Below are 22,701 nucleotides of genomic sequence, written 5' to 3' on the forward strand. Positions count from 1 at the left end.
TGATGCCCTATACGTTCTACCAATTATGTACTCCACAGTAGATGATGAATTCACAAAAAGGACAAATTCACCAATACAGAATCTGACTCTAAGTAAGAAATGGAAGTCTAGATACAGTACATACAGAAAGCCTACACTTAATTCTTGGGATAGAGCATCGTGCAGTAAAGTGAAAGCTTAGATCAGTAAGAATGCCAGAGAGAGAGGAGAAAAAGAAAAATACGGTGACATTTACGTGTTTGTAGTGTATGGATGGGAAATGAATTCACGGAATTAAGAGGCTCTTTAAAGCAAAACAGTTTGGTTCTTTGGTTAAATGTGCATTTTATACAAGGAAAGCAAGGCAGCGAAAAACGGTGATATTGAGAAAGAGAGTGAGAGAGAGAGAGAGAGAGAAGGAAGGCCTTTCACGACTGCTGTAACATATTCGTGCAAGGCTCTCCGTTGGCACGGCGAGGTTGTTTAATAACCAACCTTGGGCTGGTGGGCCGTGTTCGTTAGAAATGTATTGTGAAATCCAGCAGGTCAACAAGGCAAAATTAGGAAGACACAGGCGGGGAATATTGTGCATTTAATTAAGATTTAAAATCCAATATAAGCGACTTTTTCTCTCCATCTCTCGCTTTTTTTTCTTTTCTTTTTTTGGCCTCTCGCTACTGCTGCTGCTGCTGCTGCTGCATTTTCTTTGTATCTGTGTCTTTTGATCCTTCTGCACCTATTAATGGAGCCCGGCAATTAATCAGATTAAGGTAGAGTCAGTCTATGATGTAAATGAGATTGACGCAAAGAAAGACATTAAACTAAAGCTTTTTATGTAGAGGTCAATAGGACCCAAACATTCCTTTCAGGCCTCAGAGCCCAAAATTTACCATGGTTGAGGAATCCGATGCTGGAAGTCATTATTTTTTATCAACGGCGGTTCTCTTCATCCAAAATTGTAAGAGAAGATATAATTCTCATTTTGAGCAGTGCTTTTTTGTTGTTGTTGTTGTTGTTGTTGCTGCTGCTGCCGTGGGAGGGGTTATTTGTGAACTCTGTTTCAAAAACTCAGCCTGGTATTACCATGGCATGTCCGATACAATATTTTGAAAATCAAACTGCCTGAATGGATTTAGAAAAAGGAATTAAAGTAATTGCATTTATGAAAGCTATAGGCATATAATCCTTGAATAAGGAGAATTTCACAATGTACTATGAAATGAAAAAAAAAAAAAAAAAGTAAAAAAAGCATTATGAAAAAAAGGAATTTAAAGAGAAGTATCAGGCAGGGCTAATCAATTCAGTCAAGATTTCTCTGCAGCGTTCCTGATTATATTTGTTTCTATTTTTTTTTTTAATTCGTAAAATGTTTATGTCAGTTATCTATAATGGGTAATGTGTAATTCGTTGTGCATAACCCGCGGGCATCGCAGCCAATTTGAGCTATTTGATCAACATGCCTGGAGCATGCATTAATATTGAAGGCACTAAGACTTTCTGTTTTAACTTTGAATTTATAAGAGAGCTATTGCCCATGATATGTAATTTAATATCACACCATCTATCTTTGGTGGTGGTTTGGGGAATTCATTAGTGGTATATAGACTTGTTTTTTATTCCTTTTTTCTTTGTTATTACTTCACAAATCATTTTTTTTTTCTTTTGTCTTTTCCATTATGAGGTACAGTAAACATTGGGTCAAGTGTATATGCTGATTGCAAAATGTATAGCCAAAGGAGAGAAAGAGGCATTGCCTTGAAAATGATTAATCAAAAAAAAAAAAAAGTACCTGTAAAGCAATAGAACTGCAATTTGTTGTAATGTTTCCATAGTAACTATAGTATATCTGTCCAGCGAATCAGGCAAAAACTGTAGCTGCCTTCTCATGCATATCAGAGTAGCATGCATTATTGAATTTCAATTCTGGCCTGCTCATACCAAATTTCCTGATCTAAACTCAGTGCCATATATATTTATGTGTGTGTGTGTGTGTGTGTGTGTGTGTGTGTGTGTGTATTTGTGTTTATGATAAGTAGTATGTGTGCAATAGTTATTAACTTGTGCACACTGTCAGATGATAAAACTTCTGTAGGCATTCCTTGACAATGACTACAATACAATGAAAAGAATATGTACGCCATTGATAATTGATACAAACTAGTTTACAAAATTAAGCAAAATGCCTCTGCACCATTGTCCAATTGTTTTTATTTCATTTGTACCTTAGAGCGATGGAAGGGAATAGCAGGGGGGAAGGGTGGTGGTATAGATTCGGTGTATTGTGCCATGGACACTGCTTCCAATTCACCTGTTAACATATGTGTCAGTTTCTTGATGCTAAAAGAGACAAGGGCTTTGTTTTTATAGCATTTTTGTCTCTCGTGTGTTTGTTTGTATGTATGTTAGGTGGTGTTTTCTTCCCTGTAAAAGGGGATTTGAAAGGGCAGGCCAAATTTGTGGTGAAATTCTCTCCCCGTGCACGGTTTGCATGTTTGCGGTGCCCGCACCCCAACGAGCAAAATTAAATTTGAGCTCTGGCCGTGTACAAATAGCCGCCCTGCGGTTCGTGGCCCAGGGGTTTAAAAAGAAAGAGACAACTATTGCAGGTGGCTGTTATGGAGTAATTGGTGAGTAATTACAATTCCGAAGGAATACCAGAGAAATTGCGTCCAGTTTCGCATGATGTAATGGAAGATTCACAGCCCAGCCATCATATTGTTTTTGCATATAGATGTGCTGCCAAAAACCACATTCCATAGATGATATTTCTTGAACTTGAATTATGTAATAACTTTGTGGTCAGTGACTGTTACTTCAAGAGATACCATTTACATTTATATGTATCGTGCTGCAGTACAAAATTTGATAAAAAATGTCAGTAAATTCTTCAATTTCTTACATTGGTTGGTGGGCCAACCACAGGAAATATTGTGTAAGTTGCTTGATTTTTTTTTTGTGTGTGTGTGTGTTTGTATTTCTTTATAATTCATAATTCATACTTTGAACAGAGTGAGATGTGTTTGTTTGGACATGTTAATGCCATAAATCTTCAAAGGGACACAGAAACCAAAACCCCAAACCAAACGAAACTTGATATAAAAAATATTAAATATTATGACCTTTTTGAGGATGTTTATAGGACTTTAAGGAAGTTAAAAGTTTGTGTTGAATAATCCATGTATAGGAAAATTAATGTAGAGTTAGTTTTCTTTGGCAGAATGAGTCATGCCAAATCTATCGATCTGTCTATTGATCCATAGATGCATCCATTCAGCCATCTATCAATCTTTCTATCTAGCCATGTATTTATTGTGAAAATTGAAATGTTTGTGGCTTTGAAATTTTCTCGCAATTCAGAAACATTCAGAAACTAGCATGAAAATAAAAGCATGGGAATATTTTTGCTTGCCGTATATTCCAGTAGTCAATGTCTTGATTCTGTGGAACTAGAAACCAGCAAAACTCATCTTACCCAGCCAAGTGTGAAAAATTAGTTGTGTGAAAATATGCACTTTTACAGTATCTGTCCATCTATCTATTCATCTGTCTGTCCATCTAATTGTCCATCTATCTATCTATCTAGTCATCTATCTCCGTTATATATATACATGTATTATACAGATATATAATATATCTGTTGTCTATCTCAATGTATCCATCTATATATCTGTCCTTTCCAATTTTCTCCATCTATTTATCTATCTATTTATCTCCATCTGTTTATCTATGTATCCATGTATTTATCTATCCATCTCTCTGTCTCTGTCTATCCGCCTATCTATCCATAGATCTATGTATTTCATTCTATCTATCTATCCATCCATCCATCTATCTACCTACCTACCTATCAGACTTTCTACAAATTATACACAGTATATGCTCATTTTCATGGGGAAGTGCATGAATCTCTTAATATCTACATTAGATAGCAAAACCATAGGCAGTGAGTTGTAAGTAACTGTTACATTTGATATTTCAGACAGCCAGACTTCTACAAGATTATTGCAATGAATAAAAGGTTGAGTGACCTGGCTGTTCATCAAGCAGATGCCTCTGTTAATTTTCCCTAAGTAGTCCATCTCATGTATGTAAATCAGTGATCATTTCATTATAGAAATTACCTTATGAATATTGAATGTCCGACTGCATGCATTCTGTCGGCGCTCGTTTTTTAAATATTGTAATTTTTAATCCAACCACTCTAGTATGTGTGTGTGTTGGGTAGGGGTGGGTAATGGGATTGTTTAGACAAGTGATATGTGCAAAATGCCTTCTGCGGGCGAAACCAGAACCTACTCTCATTTGTGTGAACAAGTGGGTCCTGGTCACACCAAGAACCGTTCTTTGTGTCTTGTGCAGTCACAGCCCAGTGGCTAGCACACAGGAAATGTCAAACATAGAGTATACTTGAAGCATTTAGAAAGTATGCATCACCTTTAAAATGGGTCCATAGGTGCTGAGACCTCCCTTCTGTTAACAGTGGTGACAGAATGAGACAAATTTTGCAGCAACTGAAACAGTTATAACAGTGACACTTGCCCTGAAAATCTAATTCTTGGGTGCCATACAGAATCTTCCAACTTCAGCTGGGAAGCCCCCCCCCCCCCCCCCCCCAAAAAAAAAGGAAGAAAAAGAAAATGAGTCTTCCAAGAGAATTTGTTTGAATCCTACAGGCATGTGGGATGAATTGAAGTTGTCCAATTAATTTTCTTCAATGCATTTTATGCTGGGTTGTATAGTTTTTTGCTGCAGTGCCCGGTATGTGAGCTGCAGTACGCGGCGTGTGTCTAATCAGACACCACTCTCCTTGTTTGAGGCTCCGTCCATCATCAGCAGATGGTGTTTAAGTTAGTGCCCAAAATTGTTTACGTGGGCGGCGTCAGAACTTGGTGCTAACCAGAGGGTTGTCTGCCCACTCTAAAATCTCTCTCTCTCTTCTCCAATATATCTTTTTCTTACTCCAATGAACACACACAGACTCTCTCTCTCTCTCTCTCTCTCTTCTCCAATATATCTTTTTCTTACTCCAATGAACACACACAGACATACACACAGACACACACCTTTTTGTTGATGGTATTTGCTCAATTCCATTCAAATGATACCTGAGGCTATAATCTAAACTATTATAAAGCAACAAAATCACATAATTTGGACATGGTAAACAGGAGAATTGTCTTACATTTCCTGTGTACCATTTTCACACAGTAAAAATAGGAATTATGTGTTGATAATTGAAACACAGACAGGGGAAACACACACGCGCACACATTCACAGCCTCTTTTTCAAATTGTTTTCTAGGGGGAACAGAGTTAGTACCAGGGTATGGCAGACAGGGCTCTTGACACCCTGAAGAGAAGGTTATGGGTTCAATTCCAGGACAGTGCATACACCAATTGTACTGATACGTTCTCAAACAGATTGTTTTACATGTGGTGTATCGTTTTATCCAGGTGTGTGGATGGATATCTGGTAATGATTTGGTGAAGATAACTGCAGATAAATCTGGATGGGCGTTACTAACGTGAATATGCTCCCTAGAGTAGATAGATAAGACCATTTATCAGGTTTCTTAGTTATTATTTTAACCACACAAGTAATGGCCAGAATAATGTTATGTTTTTAGCTTTGTGATGTCAGATTGATACAGTCTGTTAATTGCTCTCTATCTTCTCCCAAGAAACCACCTTGATAGCGTGAAACACATTTATTCTGGGTTACTTGGTACATATTTTTGGTTTTACCTGAATGCCAAGCACTGAATTTTAAGTGAGTGTTGATCATTTTAGAATTCAACTGCAGTTCAACCTCGATTATCCGACCTCCTTTTATCCAGAAATCTCTATTATCCGGATGTGTTCACGCAGTGAAGGACTTTTTTTTTCCATCCAAAAATTGAGAAAAAATAGTGACTTTCATGGATCTATTTCACTAATTTCATAAGATGTGCATGAAAAGTTTCTCAATATCTGAAGTAAAACATGTATGATTTTCACATAAAGATATACTTTATTTTTGTGAAGAAGGGACTACAATTTTGCGCAGGCTACCATAGATTACACCATCGTTGCGGGGTACGCTACCTGCCTAGCTGCCAGTGCACTGGGACGGCAGCTTAGACGGCAGCTATATACATTAACATTGTGTCTCCCACATCCGGCCAATTCGCTTATCCGGATGAGCGCCGGTCCCAACATGGCCGAATAATCGAGGTCGAACTGTATGTACCTCAGTGTGACATGGATGTGATTTTTCTGCACCATAAAAGTCAATTTCATTAAGTTGCTTTTCTTCTTAAAGTTCTTATTGGCCTCTGTCTGCACTTTCCCTAAGTGTTGCCTTTAGTTCATTCTCTACTCCTGATTTCTTATTTCTATGGCCTTACAATTAACACTTCTGCTTGGCTTTCTTATGGATTTGCCAGCATTCACAAACTGGCAGTCAGCAATTTGTCATTGCATTGTGCTTGCCGACAGCCTGTATTTTACTTTTTAGTTTTCAGCATATTTTTCTTCTCTTCCCTTTTTATGTCTAGTATTTGCAATTTTTCACTACCATGATAAGAACTTCAAGTGATTCCAATCTGAGTTTGTTTGAATCCTACAGGCATGTGGGATGTGGGATGTGGGATGAATCAATCTTTTCTATTTAATTATCTGCTCACGCACAGTGACTCAACTATTATACTGCCTGAGGAATATATAATTGTCTGTTGTGCTTTCCTTTTGCATCTGCCTCCTGCTAACGCTTTAATGAATGAAGGAGAAAATATAAGACTTAAAGAATGGGCAAAGAGGAGTTTTAAAAAAAAGAGAAGAAGAAGAAGGAAATCTAATCAACAAGATTGCAAGTAAGATTTTTTTTTTTTCCTGCCTTGTTTCTTGTTTCATTCCTTGTCATGAATTTTATCGTGGAATAAGAACAGGACATTACTGAATTGTCTTGATTAATTAAAGTCACTGAGTAAAGACGAGAGCCAGACCAGGTGACAGTGTCCGGATGGAATTTTTTTGAATTATTTCCTCGCTGGATCTCCTCAGGCCAGAGGGTGCGGGTAATTGAGGTGGGGTAATAATGATGTAATCAATGCAATTCTTCCCCCCTCCCCCCTCCCCCCTCCTTCCTACTCTACCCCATCCCAGCAAAATTAGAAAATTAGGGAGTGGCACTACAGTCATTAGAGAACATTTCTTTTTTGAGCAGTCGCTCAAATTGACAAATGTGATGGTGCATTATCATATTCGAAAAAGATGGAAATTGTTTTTAACAAGTATGTTTATAGGCTTTTTTTTTTTCAAAGGCTTTGATAAGTCCAGTTGTTATTCTCAACAAGGTAACTTTTTATTCCTTCCTTTTATACCAGAAAATGCAAAACACATTTAAATCAGTCCCGAAAGTGGTATACTTTAAGTGCAATATTTTCCGAGTTTGTGATTTTTTTACTATGGGGAATAAATTTACATTTAAAAGTTAATCTTACATTTTAAAAGCTTATGAGCTTCTTGACTGGACAAGGCCCACTGGTATTGTATTTTTCATGATTTTTTTTTTTCTTTTGCCTCATCTGAGGATTTATTCAGGATTCCATTCAAAATATACAATCAAAATAATATTATCGTAACGATGTCACATCGTTTAGAGGTTCAACAATTTGTTTGGTAACAATTGTTCCTTTCTCCGTAGTGTTCTTCTATGTTTCATACAACATTGTGTTTCTATTCTCGTTCTTATTTCTCTCATAAACACATGCTTCAAAGAACAACTTCTTTTATCATTACTGGTTTTTATTCCGTTGCAAAATAAGCTTATAAATACTCCAAAATGCTATTGTCAAAAACAAACTATACTGACTCTTGCACTGTATTTTCAGCAAATGTGAAATGTTGATATTTGTTACTGTTGCATGGTGTATTTTTCATGATAACATGTAAAAAAATCCTTGTCCCATTTGATGAATGGTTGTAGTGCAGCATGTCCATGAGGAATTGCCTCTACTAATGGCCTATAAGTATTTGGAAGAAGTCAGGAACCATTGATTCACAATAAGTTACACTTAAAATTTGGACAATTACTTGATATCCTTGATATCAGGCGAGTAAAACTTTGGCAATATATATATATATATCATTTAAAATTATACTTCCCTCAACTAACCTGTTCCTCCATACAAAAACTTGCTGGTTGAGGACGGACCGATTTTGCTACAACATGGATTTCCCATAGACGCCTGCCCGAGTATACTCGGGACTCGTCCTCAACGGGTTAAACAAATATCACATATATCTAAGGAAAGAAAATATAAAATGTGGCGGTTACCTCTGACATTCTTGTGTCATTTCTTCACATATATTTCTTATATGAAGCAGGTTGTGCAGACCTGGAGAGAAAGGCAAACATAGTAGTATTATTCTTAAATCACTCTTGAGAACAATTTGATCTTTACAAACAATCTTAAGATCTATAGATTTGTTTAGAGCAACATTAGTTAGTACTTGCAGTGTGGAGTCCCAGATAGGCATAGATTCCATGGTAGTCATTGCCCACATGTGGCTTGATATTCAGCAGTTTTTTTTAATAAAAAAATTTTGTTGTGTAGTTTAGTGATCTTTTTTTTTCCTCATACACGTATCAGACTTTGCATTTATTTACAATTATGCAGAGAACATAAGCTGTCTAGAAAAGCTGCACAATGCCGAATATGTACTTGCGCTCACTCTCAAATATTGATTGTAAGATTTCAGCGTCGTAAGGGCGGCATTGGAGGTATCGAGATTAAAGTGATAATGTAGCGGCCAATCTAATTTGACTCTCACAAGACTCGTTAGTCGTCCCTCGGCCGTCTCCGTACCCTCATTACGACTTGATGATTTTCAAGGAGTCATTGGAATGCAAATGACCAAACAACGCACAATCCATGGATGTTCCATCGGAGCTAAAATCGGTCCACTTTGTAGGCTTGTCACCCACTGAAATGATGACAGGCGATTGCTGTGCAGGAACAAACGTTACAAATTCTGCACTTGGTACTGTTTTTGAATGCAGTCTGTTAAAATCTATCCATCCAGTCTACAGCTGTCATGCACATATTGTTTTATTTCATAGATCAAAACTCAGCTTTGACATTCAGGTCATCACATTCTTGATAAAGGGCCGTATACTTCAGGCCCACTTGCTTAACCCTTAGACTTTGACCCACTGGTATGGATGTTTTCTTTTGAATGAAATCACTGCATGGCATGGGAGGCCCTTGCATATATGTGTGCATATCCAGTGTACATGGGATACAAGTATTGTGAACATCTGTATGTTTTTTCTATGCCTGCTTCAGAAATATTTCGGTATCATACTACTGTGAGATGATTTCCACAAATGCACTGTAATCAATAAAATAAAAAAGAACTTGCAAAATAGTGTGACTCCTTTGAGTAAGGGTAGACATTGCTAGAAATATTAATGTGCACAATGATTCACTAGGATGAATCACAGTGGTAACATTCATCATAACATGTTCAGACCAGTGGGTGTATTTATAATGTATAGCTTGTTGCCATGGTAGTTATCTAGAGATTGTGCATGCATCTTCTGTGCAACAATTCTTTTTTTGTCCAATATGGTGTCTGAAAACGAAAAGATGTGGAACAACAAAAAAAAGCAACCAACAGCAAGAAATTTGCGTGCTGGATCACACCTTTTCCATTCCCTGCAGAAATGTAGGGCAAGATTTATTGCCTTATGCACCAGTAAATCTTGCATTAGTCAAGTGAAGAGGGTCCATTGGTTTACCAAGCTAGATACAGTATCGGAGATGTACCTACATCATAATTGTGCCATTAATTTAGACACTCTTGCTTTGAATATACACTTTGTCAATAGCATTTTGAGGAGATGATCCAGGGAGGATTAAAGGAACTGTCAGGAAAATTTGAAGGGCATATCACTTTAACTCTTGCTTCAAACATGCTCAGGAAAAATAGGAAATGATGTTAGCAGAAGTGGAAGGAGATTATGTCCCTTGCATTGTGAGATTAACTCTATCATCCTTTGTTGTGGATCTTTATAGGCATTATAACAATTATAACATATAACAATTCTTCAGTAAATATCGTAAATACGTTATATTATAATCTATATCATTGAAAGGACTGGCGTCGACTAGCCTGCACGCTATTGCCAGTTCTTTTTTGCCAAACTATATCTTAGCTATTCATTGTTGTGACTTCGTTGACGATGTTTGTTTGTTTGTTTGGTAAATAAATCTCATTTCATTTCATTTCATTTCATTTCATTATTTACCATTTGCAGATGAAACATATACTCAGCTTTAGTGCTTCAAAATAGTTCTAAAATGTGAGTTAAGGATAGAAACAACCAATATAAAAATCTGAATCAGTATAATCAACGTTAAGTATTGCAACAAAATATAAACAATAGCTATAATAATAAATGTACGTAGACTAAACCATCTACAGTTATGGTTTAGTAGGAAAAATAGTGATATCTCCTTATATTTCAGGCTGTATTATTAAAATTCTAATATGGTAGGATGTTTTGTGATACAACTGACTCACACATATATGCATCAAATGTAATATCTCCAACATTTTTTTAAATCACTGCTCCCAATGGTACAAAGTACCTTTAAGCTCTGTGATGATCCTAGAAATGACCTGATCTTTGTCACTTAGAGATATTTGCAATTAAGTCAAACTTGGTTATGGGGGGAAAGCATTGTTGAAAGACAAAATACCTCAGTCGGTTGCGGGGCGAAGAAAAAACTGGTATGGTTCCATCAATATGTGCCCACTGGTGGCGGTCATATGATATCTACTGAAGACGTTGCAGTGTTTACAACGCTCCCAATGAACTGCCCAGTGGGACGAGGCAGGAGTGAGATTTATTGCAGATTTGGGCATCAACAAACTCGGCCGTGGAGTTTGATTGTGGTCCATGAGTCTGTGGTGGGGGGGGGGGGGCAATTTTAGGGGGTTAAAGGTTAGAGAAAGAGAGAAAAAGAGGGAGGGAGTAAAAGTGGATAAGCTATATACAGCTTTAGCATATCGTCGCTGGGGTGACAAAACCTCGTATCTCAAAGTTGTCAAATGTTCAGGAGAGCGAAAAAACATGGCGGCCAAAGCACTATAGTGAATGGGACAGCCTTCTCTTTGACATGTCATGGTGGCTTCATTTTTGGAGTAAGACAGTTAGGATTTGGCCAAGACATCACTTGACCCATTATTTGACCATTAAGCTAAAAAAAAAAATTTTTGACATTTTTGAGATACGAGGTCTTGTCACCCCAGCGACGATATGTATGTGTATTATGTATGTATACATTACGTATATACCTGTGCAAACTATGATATTCCATACTCTGACAATTGACACCAACCCAATTTTCATTTGAATTAGTTCATGTTCATTAAAAGACTGAAATGAAGAGATTTTGAGGTGGTGGTATTGCTTTGTCATATATTCAGCAGCATCTGTGATGAATTTTGTTTGTTCAGTTAATAACTCAAGTATGGTGGTGTGGGTGTTCAATAGATCTCCCATTTACCAAGCAGGGCTAGTCTCTTTTCCAGGCTGTTATATTATATTAGTAGCAACTATTATTATTATTTTTTTTTTATTTTTTTATTTTTTTTTTTGGGGGGGGGGGGAAGGTGGGGAGAGGGGGGTTGGGGCAGGAGAGAGTGCAATCATCAACCTGTGCTTAGCCAGACAAACAGAATCTATTTAATGACTGTTTTCTACCTGCTATCTGAAAAGCCAAGCATTCAGGTGACGGTGTGACGAGAAAGGCTAATAACCACCGGTCAATGCCTGGACACACGGTCAACTAGGTGACACCAGCGAGGATCGTTCAGCCCGCTGTCAGCTTGTGATGAGGGGCACGTCCTACGAATTATTTCCTCATTCCATCAAATGTCGCGTGGGTCACTGCCTTTGTGTCAGCCATTCACAGCAAACTGCCAGGAACCCCTGACGACCCACATAATGCTGGCCTCCATCCAATCAAAGCTATCTCCCCTTGACAGAAGGTCATATACGTGTCCTTCCTTTGCAGTAGTGGGGGGGGGGGGAGGGGAGTGGGGGAGGGGGTGCAAGTCACAGCATTCCAACTATTGTTTGGCAAACACCCATTCATAGGGAATTTTTTTGAAATAATTTTCAAACATTTTTGTAGATGTTTTATTCAAAGAAGTACAATGGGGTTTGTTTGTTTGTTTGTATGTTTCGGGGGGGGGGGGGGGGTGCAGTTGCAGTGTCTCTCCCCTTTAATTGAAGGAACTAGGCAAGAAGTCCAGAATATCATCTCGTCACCCCCCCCCCCCACCCCCCACAAAAAAAAATCACATCCCTAAAGGTACCAATCTGTAAGCATGTTTATGTATATATGTGTGGAATTGCATTATAAACTACTATTAAGCATGACAAATGATATCCATTTCGAGCCAGTTGCTATTACATGAGCACAGGTGTATGAAGTCAAGCATGTGCCTAAATTTGCCTGATAGAATTATTAGCAAAGAATACCTCCAAGAAGCTGTAGAGGAAACTGTTTTAGAAATTACAAAAATCATTTAACTTGTGAAGTCCCAAACCACAATTCTGTGGTTTCATGATATCTTTTATGAGTGTTACTGTTTCTAAAGGTATAGATTACAGTATCATCTTTCATGTGAATCCTTTTTTGTTCATGCATTTTATTTGTTCCTAATTCAGAATTTTTACAAGCATTAAATTCATGACTGAATATCAAATTAGTGACACATTTTAGAAGATCTAGTTCCTGTTTCTCTGTTACATTGACACACTTTAGTTCATCTCTTTTTTTGTGCACAGTTACTTACCTTAATCAGTTCCGTGTCCAAAATATGTGATGCAGTAAAATTTATTAGTTGCCAAAGTTCCTACAGACTTCCTCTAGAACCAGGTTTTAGACCAGATGCCTCGCTATAGTTAGAGGAGGACCCTCTGTTTAGACCAGTAATACTACTGAAGAGGCTACCATGTGTTAAGGAGACCATCATCACTAGACACACAAACATCAATATTTACTGTCAAACGAGGAATGTTCGTGCATTCAGAAAGGAATGCATTTTAATTTTGCAAATTTCGCGAGCGCTAACATTCGCAAAATTAAGATGCGTGTGAGAGTTCTTGCCTACATACTTATGCATTGGATGCCAGTGGCAATTCACGACAATTTCATGCTGTGAGAAAGGTTGTTGGCTTCAATTCACGAAATTTTCATGCCGCGAATAAATTGTGATTTACAGTACACATAAGACTCAATGTGATTATGAGCATTGCACTCCAAGTGCAAGTATATGTACAAGTATATGTGTATAATGTAGCATGCTGAAGGTCTATCAAGGGCTAATAAAACTTCTATCTCTCTCTCTCAATGAACAATTAAAGAGAAGTTGGTAGTGATCTTAATGGTTTTGTTCCGCTGCCTCCGAGATGCGGTCATTACCCTTGAAGTATCTGGTTCCTGTAGGCAAGCGGTACAGATGAAAAAGATTGCACTAATGGTGAAAATTACAATAGCATGAAGCTAGAATTAGGGCAAACAAAGAGTATATTTCTTGTGAGCTTTCTAACTATTATTATTTTTGGTAGCACAACTTCAAGATGTAAATGTTGGCCATTTTGATACAGGGTTAGAATGATTGCAGTAAATGTCTTATTTTTTATTTTCCTGTCTCGAAACCTACTCTAACATTTCATCCATACAGATGTTGGGTTCCACCACTGATCTTGACAACATTAGTGTTTCCTTCCTCATTATATAAGCTACTGTATACACTTTGTACATGGACAAACCTTGCAAGTGGGAAACTAAGAGTTAGAAATTGATTGCACAATAAAATCCTTAAGTGTCCTGAGTAGTAGTAGTAGCAACACAGCAAATTAATACACACCGTGTAAATCTATATAAGAACTGCTTGACCAAGCACGTACATGAAGTTAGGGAAGGAATAGCAACCACTGATTTGTTCTCATGGTTGAACCCACCTAGATAAACAAAGGGGGTCAGAAAATTAGCAAAAGTGACCAAGAAAAGAAACAGAAAAGGAAAGACCAAAAGAATATTTAATGTAATGATGTTGTTTTACTTGTTTGTTTGGTGGTTTTGTGTTTTTTTTTGTGTGTGTGTTTGTTTGTTTGTTTGTTTTTTGGTTGAAAAGAGGGAAAAATCCCTAGAATGAGAGAACATGCTGTATTGCTTACCTCAGGACCACACTTTCTTCTGCCAGCTAAGGGCAAGTCTTTACATTTTGTCTGTTTGATTTTTTTTTTTTTTTTTTTTTTGGGGGGGGGGGTTATGTTCTGGTTTCATTTGGGGGAGCCAGAACTGCACTCAAGCCCGTGCATTTCCAAAATTCAAATCACAAACTTGCATGTACAATTCCGTTCATGTGTGTACACAGCGTGCTATGTCCGTTCGTGCCTCTTTATGCACTCATCCCTCTTGATATCAACTTTAAGTCTGTTTACTTTTTGAGCTGCTCCAAGGCTACCATAGCCAGAGAGAGAGAGAGAGAAAGAGAGAGAGACAAATCATACACTGTATATTCGTGTACCACTATGTTTGCAACCTCAACTTGAACCTCGAAGTATTACACCAAAGAACATATGTATAGATATGGCAATCATCATACACTTACCCACTCTCTCTCTCTATGTCTTCTTTTTTTCTCTCTTTTGCTCTCTCATTCTCCACCTGTCTCATACTATGGGCAGGAGAATGCAGAAGATGTACATACATGTTATATGATTTATCTATTATGTATTTTTTTCTTCAGCGTGTAAAATCTGCACTATTGTACTCATCAAGGCGCACTTGTCTTAGATTCAGTTGACATCCATATCATCTGAAAAAAGTGCAGTAGAGTTAGTCATGATTCAAGGTTTCAAATACTCCATTATGGATTTGAGTGCAGGCAATGAATATGATATCATACCATGGACGCCAGATAGGCTTTGCATTATTGTTGTGGAGTCAGCTGGACACTAGAAAGTCATGAAATAATGAAAGAGTTGTGGTTGTCGTGAGTCATTGCCACAGAAGATAATGATATTATCGACAAAAGTGAGTGTTCCTTGCAGCAAATTTTAGTTTGGTAAGATTACGGAAGAGAGAACATACATTTTTGATCATGTATCACACACACGCACACCTACCCCCCCCCCCCCCACACACACACACACACACACAAACCATCTTATGGAGTTGGCAGTGCATTTCTATCCTGCACAATACTGGCATAACTTCCATCACAAAGACAAAATTCACATCTAAATTTGTGCATGAATGAAACACAGTGAAATTGCAATGACAATCCCGCAGTCCCACTGACCTTTAGCTGTGACCTTTTTTTGATGGCATTGTCAGATTGCATTATTATTATTAATATACTTCTTTCATGTTTACAGTTATATAAGATAGTGTAGATTTTGCATCGTAATGAAGGTAGAGGTCACAAGTTGAGTTACACTCAATTGTCGTGACATTATTTGATACCTCTAAGTTTGGCGGTAGCACTATTTGTAGTGATATAGATCAAGGCCACGGATATAGGAGCGACAATATAATAATGCAACATTGATTGTGATGTAAGCAGGAAGTAGCCTTTACTCAATCCTTCTGTGTAATCATATGTTCCATCTTTTGTCAGTGCATAAAATATGAGATTTGAAATTAATATATTAACATGCTACACTGTACTGATACACATATCCCGTATTCTGAAGATTTACTGAAGTAAATGTTATTAATATTATATTCAATGTCCCGTGTTTTTTTTTAAATGGATATCTATAGATTAACCCGTTGAGGACGGTTTGATTTTGCTATAACACGCATTTCCCATAGACACCTGCCTGAGTATACTCGGGACTCGTCCTCAACGGGTTAAATCTTTAGATACATTTACCTCTTGAGATATGGCATGTTTCATAAACATATTTCCTTCAGAGACAGAACCACCCAATGTCTTGGTTGTAGGCATGTTGGAATGAAGCTCTTGTTTGAACAAGATCATTCTTCAAATTTATGTGACATTCTCCTAATACATCATCTCTCCATCATATTCAACAAGAGATAAACTCAGATAAAAGTGTCAACTCATTTTGCTCTTTTTTACACCTTTGATCTCTTATGTATTTATTCTTTATAATGTTATTTTTTAGATCATAGTCTCATGGAATGAAATGCATATATATATATATATACACTGTATAAAGTTTTTATATTTTGAATTAGTTTTGGATCCAGGCTGTTTACCTAACATATCTATGCTTCACTTATTTTCCCTGTCAAGTTTAAGGGATGCAAGCCATTGTTTAAGGCAGTAATGAATCTCCATAGAGATTTCAAAGGCCCAATCAATCACCCAATATATATGTCTTGTTGGCTGAAAAGAGAAAGCAAAGTGCGCTTTCAGAGAGAGAAATCTATCCTCTCAGCAACTTGGCATCGTTTGTCGGCAAACAATAGCGCCCGGAGTTGTGCCCGTGTTTTAGGGATTCTGCTCTCCATTGCTAAGATGTTTTCTTTTCTGGAAGCTGGAACCACCAGATTCTAATTGAGTACACTAAGTGAGTAAGAGAGAACAAATTTGCTGAGGTTTTTTTTTTTATTATTTTATTGCTATTTCTGTGACATTTTATATTCCGTTAAGCATCCCAAGTCAAGCGTGATCATAATCCATGCCATTTTTCAATTTTCTCCACGTTGCTGTCAAGGAGCCAGGGACATTAAAACTGGCAATGAGTTGCCCCCTAAAAACAGTCAATTGCAGGCCTGTAGTGGCCAGACACACTTGAAAAATTGGGACATTATAAATTGCTGCTATAGTTGGCAAGTAATGATCTCTATAAAGTCAGAAGTTCTCACACAGTCAAATCATTTGAACAGTTCTAGCATAAACTTTATACCTTTTAACTTTGCTAACCGTAGACATGTTACCAGTAATTTATCTTTTATGAGTATTTTTTTAGAAACATGTGAAACTCAAAATTCCATGAATTCCTAATTTTAGGTTTGATTTTGATAGAACATCTGGCATTATTATTAACATTTTAATCCCAGCTATAAGAGTGAACTTGAATATGTGTAAAATAGACATATCCCAAGCATAGTGTAGTCACACTGACTTTTGTTAAGAATGTGTATTTTTAGCCTAAGCGCTCAGAACGTCATAGGAAGAGCATATTAAACATTAATTGTAATGTATTGTCTTTCATTATAGTGTTTTCTTATTGCTCGTACATCAGATTGTGTTGAGAGTAGTTTGGTTGGGACTATTTGTGGCTGAAAGGGTTAATTCCTGTCCAGTGATGCCCATCTAACGTGTTTGTCCATGTGTGACTGATGGATGGCGTATCGAAAACCACCACCTCCCTACTTCGTTTCTTTCTTACTGGGTCACTGTGTGTGTGTGTGTGTGTGTGTGTGTGTGTGTGCGTGTTTCTCTCTCTCCCTCTCCTTCTCTTCGTCTGTGCAGTGTTCTCAATATTTGACATTTCTGACCTTCTGTCATGGCATATCGATTATCAAATATTCTGAGCTGGCTTCTGCAATATCCCACCACTCTCACTACGATACCTGGTAGTTTTTTCTTCCTCATCCCATGCCTCTTCTATGAAGTCATGCAAGATAATGTGTCGTAGTTGACTGTCTGCGTACTAGTACTAGTCTGTTCTCAATTTTCTTTTCTTCTCACCAAGATCATTTGAGAGCAACTTGACTTATCCCAAATTCAACATTTTTCTATGTTTATTCAAGACTGTTTAAAACTGAACCGCCTTTAGTTCCTTGTCTAGTGCCAGAAGGTCAAAGTTAAAGGTCAATATGTGGTGTTTCCCTCAATCAAATCAATCTTTGTACAGTGATGTAGCACATCAATTGTTTAATCTTTAAGATTGATCAGATAAAATGAAGATACAATCTGTATGCACTGCGAACTGAATTATTAACATGTCGATTTCTGTTCACATAAACTATGGCTGACCTATACATTAAGTGAAGTCACTTTCTTGAGCATTGTATTTAGATCAGTCCCATGTGAAAAGTATGGCACACATGTAGCTGCAAATAGAGAGTTGTCCTATTGACCAGGATACGTCATGAGAATTAGATGGAGGATTCTATTCTAGTGCATGCATCTATTTTAATACCACTCCTGTAATCCTTTCACACAGTTAGATAATCAACTGGTCAGCATTAATACTCAAGCTATGCTTACTTTGAAAAGCATTCTGTATGCTAATGTGTTTGTAATCTTGTTCAGCAGTCTGTTTCAGAAGTAATGTTCAATCATCATTCAGCTCAAATGATTATGTCAAGGTGGAGTTGTTGTTGTTGTTTTTTGTCTCCTTTACCTTAACCATACGGGAGAAATGAACCAGACAAAGCAGACAGTGAATTCTCACCCCAATTTGTTTATTGATTAATAATTTCCCCCTGACAGTCTTGCTTATTTGGTCTATGGCCGGTTGTTTACGCAAACTGCGCTAGATGAGACAGGTTTCATTCACTGCTGTTTAAAGTCAAGCAGGATGCTACATACTCTACGTCTGCAACAGTGTCATCCACAGCCGCTGTCTCATCCAGGATGATTTGTAGTGCTCTTTGGCAGGACATGCTGCCCAATTTATCATGCCTTGGAATGGCCCTACTGGGGCAGACCTTGTAGAGGGGCAGTAGGAAGGAGTGCTGCTCGGCTTTGTCATTTTCCTGGAGATTGAGGGCGCTCTTTTTTTTTATTTATTCATTCAGCAAACTGTAATGTTCATTGGGGCCCATGATAGGTTGTCTCATGTGCCATGTGAAAGGAACTTCTCCCCCACATTACTTGTTATCCACAGGGAAATGTAATGGGTATGAGTCTGGCCATACTGTTCTGCTGACTTGAAAGGCCAGAGGTTATATCGGTATTCATAATTCCTTTCCTTTTTTTTTTTCTTTTTTTTTACATGCACACTTGATCAGATGTTCAGAGCTTCAATTATAATTGAGATCCTCCATACAAGTATACATCTTCAAAAATGATGTTGATGAACATTGCTCAGGTGTTCCCGCAAGGTTGCTCATTAACAGTGTTCAATGTTCAGTTGGAGAAATATGGTAGAAAAAAAAGTAAAATAGCGACATAATCCTTTCTTTTTCATTTTTATCTCATATTCAGTGGGAACTGGTGTCCTGTGGCGGCTGCAAAGAAGAAGAAGGCAGATTCAGAGCCAAGCACCCCCGAGCTTGAACCCAGCAAGAGGATGAAACGGTTGTCAAGGAAACGGGGAGTACAGACCAGCAGCCAGGAGGAAGCGACCGAAGACGAGGGCCCAAGTGCCAAGATCAGCACACCCAACCAAGACACAGACGATGCAAACTCCATATCCAGCCAGGATGAGGACGTACAGGCCAAGTGCAGCCGCAGAGCGATCGTGAACCTCCAGCGATTGATAGACAATGTGACGGAAGAGATCAAGCACGAGCGACAGCAAGAGGAGGAAGTGGAGAATGGTAATAAGGAGGACAAAGAGAACACCACTCCAGCGGAAGATGAAACACCCCAGGAAGTTGCAAAAGCAGAACAAAAAGTGGAAGATATGGAGAGCAAAGAAGAGGAAGAAGAGATTGAGCAAGATGAGGTAGAGAAGGAGGAGGAGGAGGAGGAGGAGGAGGAAGCAGGAGAGGCAGAAGATGTTCTTGAGGAAGAGCCAGAGGAGCAGCTGGAGAATGTGTCTGAAGATGTGCCAGAGAAGGCCGAAGCAACAGATGTTGAAGAAGACTTTGAGAGTGGTGTCAGTGGACCAGAGAAAGTGGAATCGTATGATGATACCGAGGAAAGCATTGTGGAGGAAGAGGAGGAAAAGGAGGAGGAAGACTCGTCGGTGACTGATGCTGAAGTGTGTGCCCCTCCAAAGCTTCATAAGGAGCTGGCATTCTTGAATCAGGAGATGCCAGTCTTGGAGACTGCCCCTGACCTTGTGGGGAATGACTGTTCTAGGAAGGAGAAAACTGCAAAACGTGGTGGGGAAGGGACAGACCCAAGTGGTGAATCCAGGGAGCAGGATAGGGAGGTGTCACAGGATGGGTCTGATGGTGAAGAAATGTATGGTGAGGCGCCCTCACTGGTCATTGATGAGCAATTGGCCTCGAGGCATTCTGCACCAAGGCACTCCGATGAGGAGAGTGGGCTGCCATCGTACTTACGTGAAATGAGTGAGCAGCTCTCACAAGAACTGGAGGAGACCAAGAAGCAGCAGTCGGCAGCTCCTCTCCACGATGATGAAGACGACGTTGAAAAAACACATTCCTTGCCAGCTACACCCTTGGAGGAGAGTGCCTCCAAGGACACACCAACCAGTGCAATCATGGCCCCTTCCTCCTCCCCGTCGCCGGGCGTGGCAGAGCCATCCCTCCCACCCAACAGTGCTGGCATCCAGGATACGGACTTCCCCAACCCAAGCAATCTCACTCTCTCCCAGGATGGACTTGATACGGCAGTTTTGCCCATGGATGTACAGATCAAGCAGGAGGTCATCGATCCCGTTGACGACATGGTAGACCCGCCAACGAGCCAGATACTGCCTCAGCTGGATGGATCGCAGCAACATGGCGTTGCTGGTCCCACCCCAGTTGTTCCTGTGACATCTGCAGCTGCTATTGCTGCCACCGCAAGCTTGCCTGGTAAGCTGTTCAACCCTGTTATATTATTTATTTATTTATTTCCGTTTTATTTCAACAGGGTAGCCCTTTCAATTAAAAGACTGCTCTACCAAGGGGCCCTGTTCTCCATCTATTCTTTTATTCATGGCTAGAGTCAAAGTGATACAATAAAATGTGGTGAAATTCTATTCAGAATGCCAAAGTTGTCGTTCACAACAGAAGAACACTTATTCTGTATACTGAGATGGTATGATGTCCCTTTATGTGCTAGTCCATTTTAACAAACATGGCTAAGGTAGTACTTAAATTAGTCATTAGCTTTATAAGGCACTCAGTACAGTACAGTGCTCCCATGGTTATTATGTACAGCATGCATCTCAATTAGCCTATTTCTTTTTATAAAAACCCCTCTGGAAGGAAGCCATAGCAGTGCTCTTAAGTTGCTCTAAAATAAGTTTGCGCTAATGGGGGTATGATGTCATTCCTTTGTTTGATGGCTTGTGGAATGATAGGTGCATGTGAATACTGGCTATTTGGAGCCCTGAATCATGGTCAACCTGCATACCTCTATTTGAGTCTTATACTGAGCCTGGTGTCTGCACCGGCAGAATGACGCCTGATTCGGAAAATATTACCTTCTGATGTCACTGCACCTGATGTGATTGTAATGACCCTGGCAACTCTGTTTTGTTGTTTTCCCATGCACAAAGTATACTCTGAGCTGTAATCCCATTTGTTGCAACTTACGGTCATCTATCATGATTTATGCTAAAGGTTTGTAATGATGGATGGCTTACTATTTGGCAAATAGTGCAGCTGAGCGAGTACACTCCTCATAAGGCAGAGGTGTACTTACGGAGAAAATCTTACGTTATCCATACCAATTATTTGCGGTAGGGAAATCTAAGGAAATGCCTTATTCCATACCTTAATTCCCATTAAAGCAACTCTGGCATGAGCGAGTCCGTGACACGTGCTGCATCGAACGACTCCTTGTTCGAGGATTAAGCGCAATGCATTGTCCTTGTGCAATTGCCTGGCTCGACTGTACATTGCATGTTTTTAGTATTTCATTTCTCAAAGTGAAATATGAAAACAGATGTACAAGAAGAAGCAGATGGATAGCATAAAGAAAAAAGAAAACATCTTCGCCATGTCCCATGTTTTTGGAAAAGACTCAATCTCCGAAAGTATAAGTTATGGGTCTGACATTTCCAGTTGTCATAATGCATCGTTCATCCATCATTTAAGAAATTCTTTCCGTACGTGTGTGCGTCTGTGTTTGCCTTTGTATGACTTTATGCTGAGCAGATGAGGTAGAGCTTTCTTGCTAGGCTGTGCAAGACAACTCGATGCACTTTTTTACTACATGAGCCAGTGGGACATTTTAGTATTGCCATGTATGTAGCTTTGTGAGAAGAGAAAAAAACAACAACAACAAAGAGCAATCACAAACCCAAAACAGAACTATGAAAGTGTTACAATGATTGTGTAAGAATCAAATAGACATATTTTGGGGATAACACAAACTTAACAGAATTTTGAGAAACTTCCGAACCATTGCTGTGATGTATTCTGTGATTGAGAAAACCTCAGATTAACAGATTTTTACAAAAGACTATTTGGTTTTGTGGAGCACTGGATGAGTCCATAATTATTGTGATATTGAATGTCATGACAAACATCTTTTTTTTTCTTCTCTCTACAAGACCAATTCAACAGACATGTTTTGACTTTCTCCTGATTGAACATATCATCAGCTGAGAACTAGAAAGGCACTATCGCACTCTAAGATTTGAGCATAAATAAAAACAAAACAATTAATTTCCATGAAATGAAAAGTTTACTTTATCAAAAGTGGACAGATTTGTAAGCATTGTTCCAAATATCGGGTAAAATATTGCCCTTGTGGTTTTGATTTTGAACATTTTACTGAAAATGAAAATAATTCATGGATTCCTCCATATTTGAGATTTGGAAGCTCAGCAGCCAGAGTAGTACGTTTATTGTAGTAGCTTCTTCGGATGAATTTTCC

The 22,701-nt window shown here is 38.6% G+C and overlaps 1 protein-coding gene across 1 annotated transcript in view; it reads left to right on the plus strand.

The window, feature by feature from the left end:
• Positions 1 to 22,701, plus strand: part of LOC140233851 (uncharacterized) — a 163,870-nt gene that overhangs the window by 81,580 nt on the left and 59,589 nt on the right. Inside the window, exons 8-9 of the mRNA XM_072313943.1 lie at positions 19,183 to 19,747; positions 19,793 to 20,687. Coding sequence (XP_072170044.1) covers positions 19,183 to 19,747; positions 19,793 to 20,687 — 1,460 coding nt within the window. The remainder of the gene's footprint in view (positions 1 to 19,182; positions 19,748 to 19,792; positions 20,688 to 22,701) is intronic.

This window comes from Diadema setosum, chromosome 10 (assembly GCF_964275005.1).
Source record: "Diadema setosum chromosome 10, eeDiaSeto1, whole genome shotgun sequence".
Taxonomy (NCBI): Eukaryota; Metazoa; Echinodermata; class Echinoidea; order Diadematoida; family Diadematidae; genus Diadema; species Diadema setosum.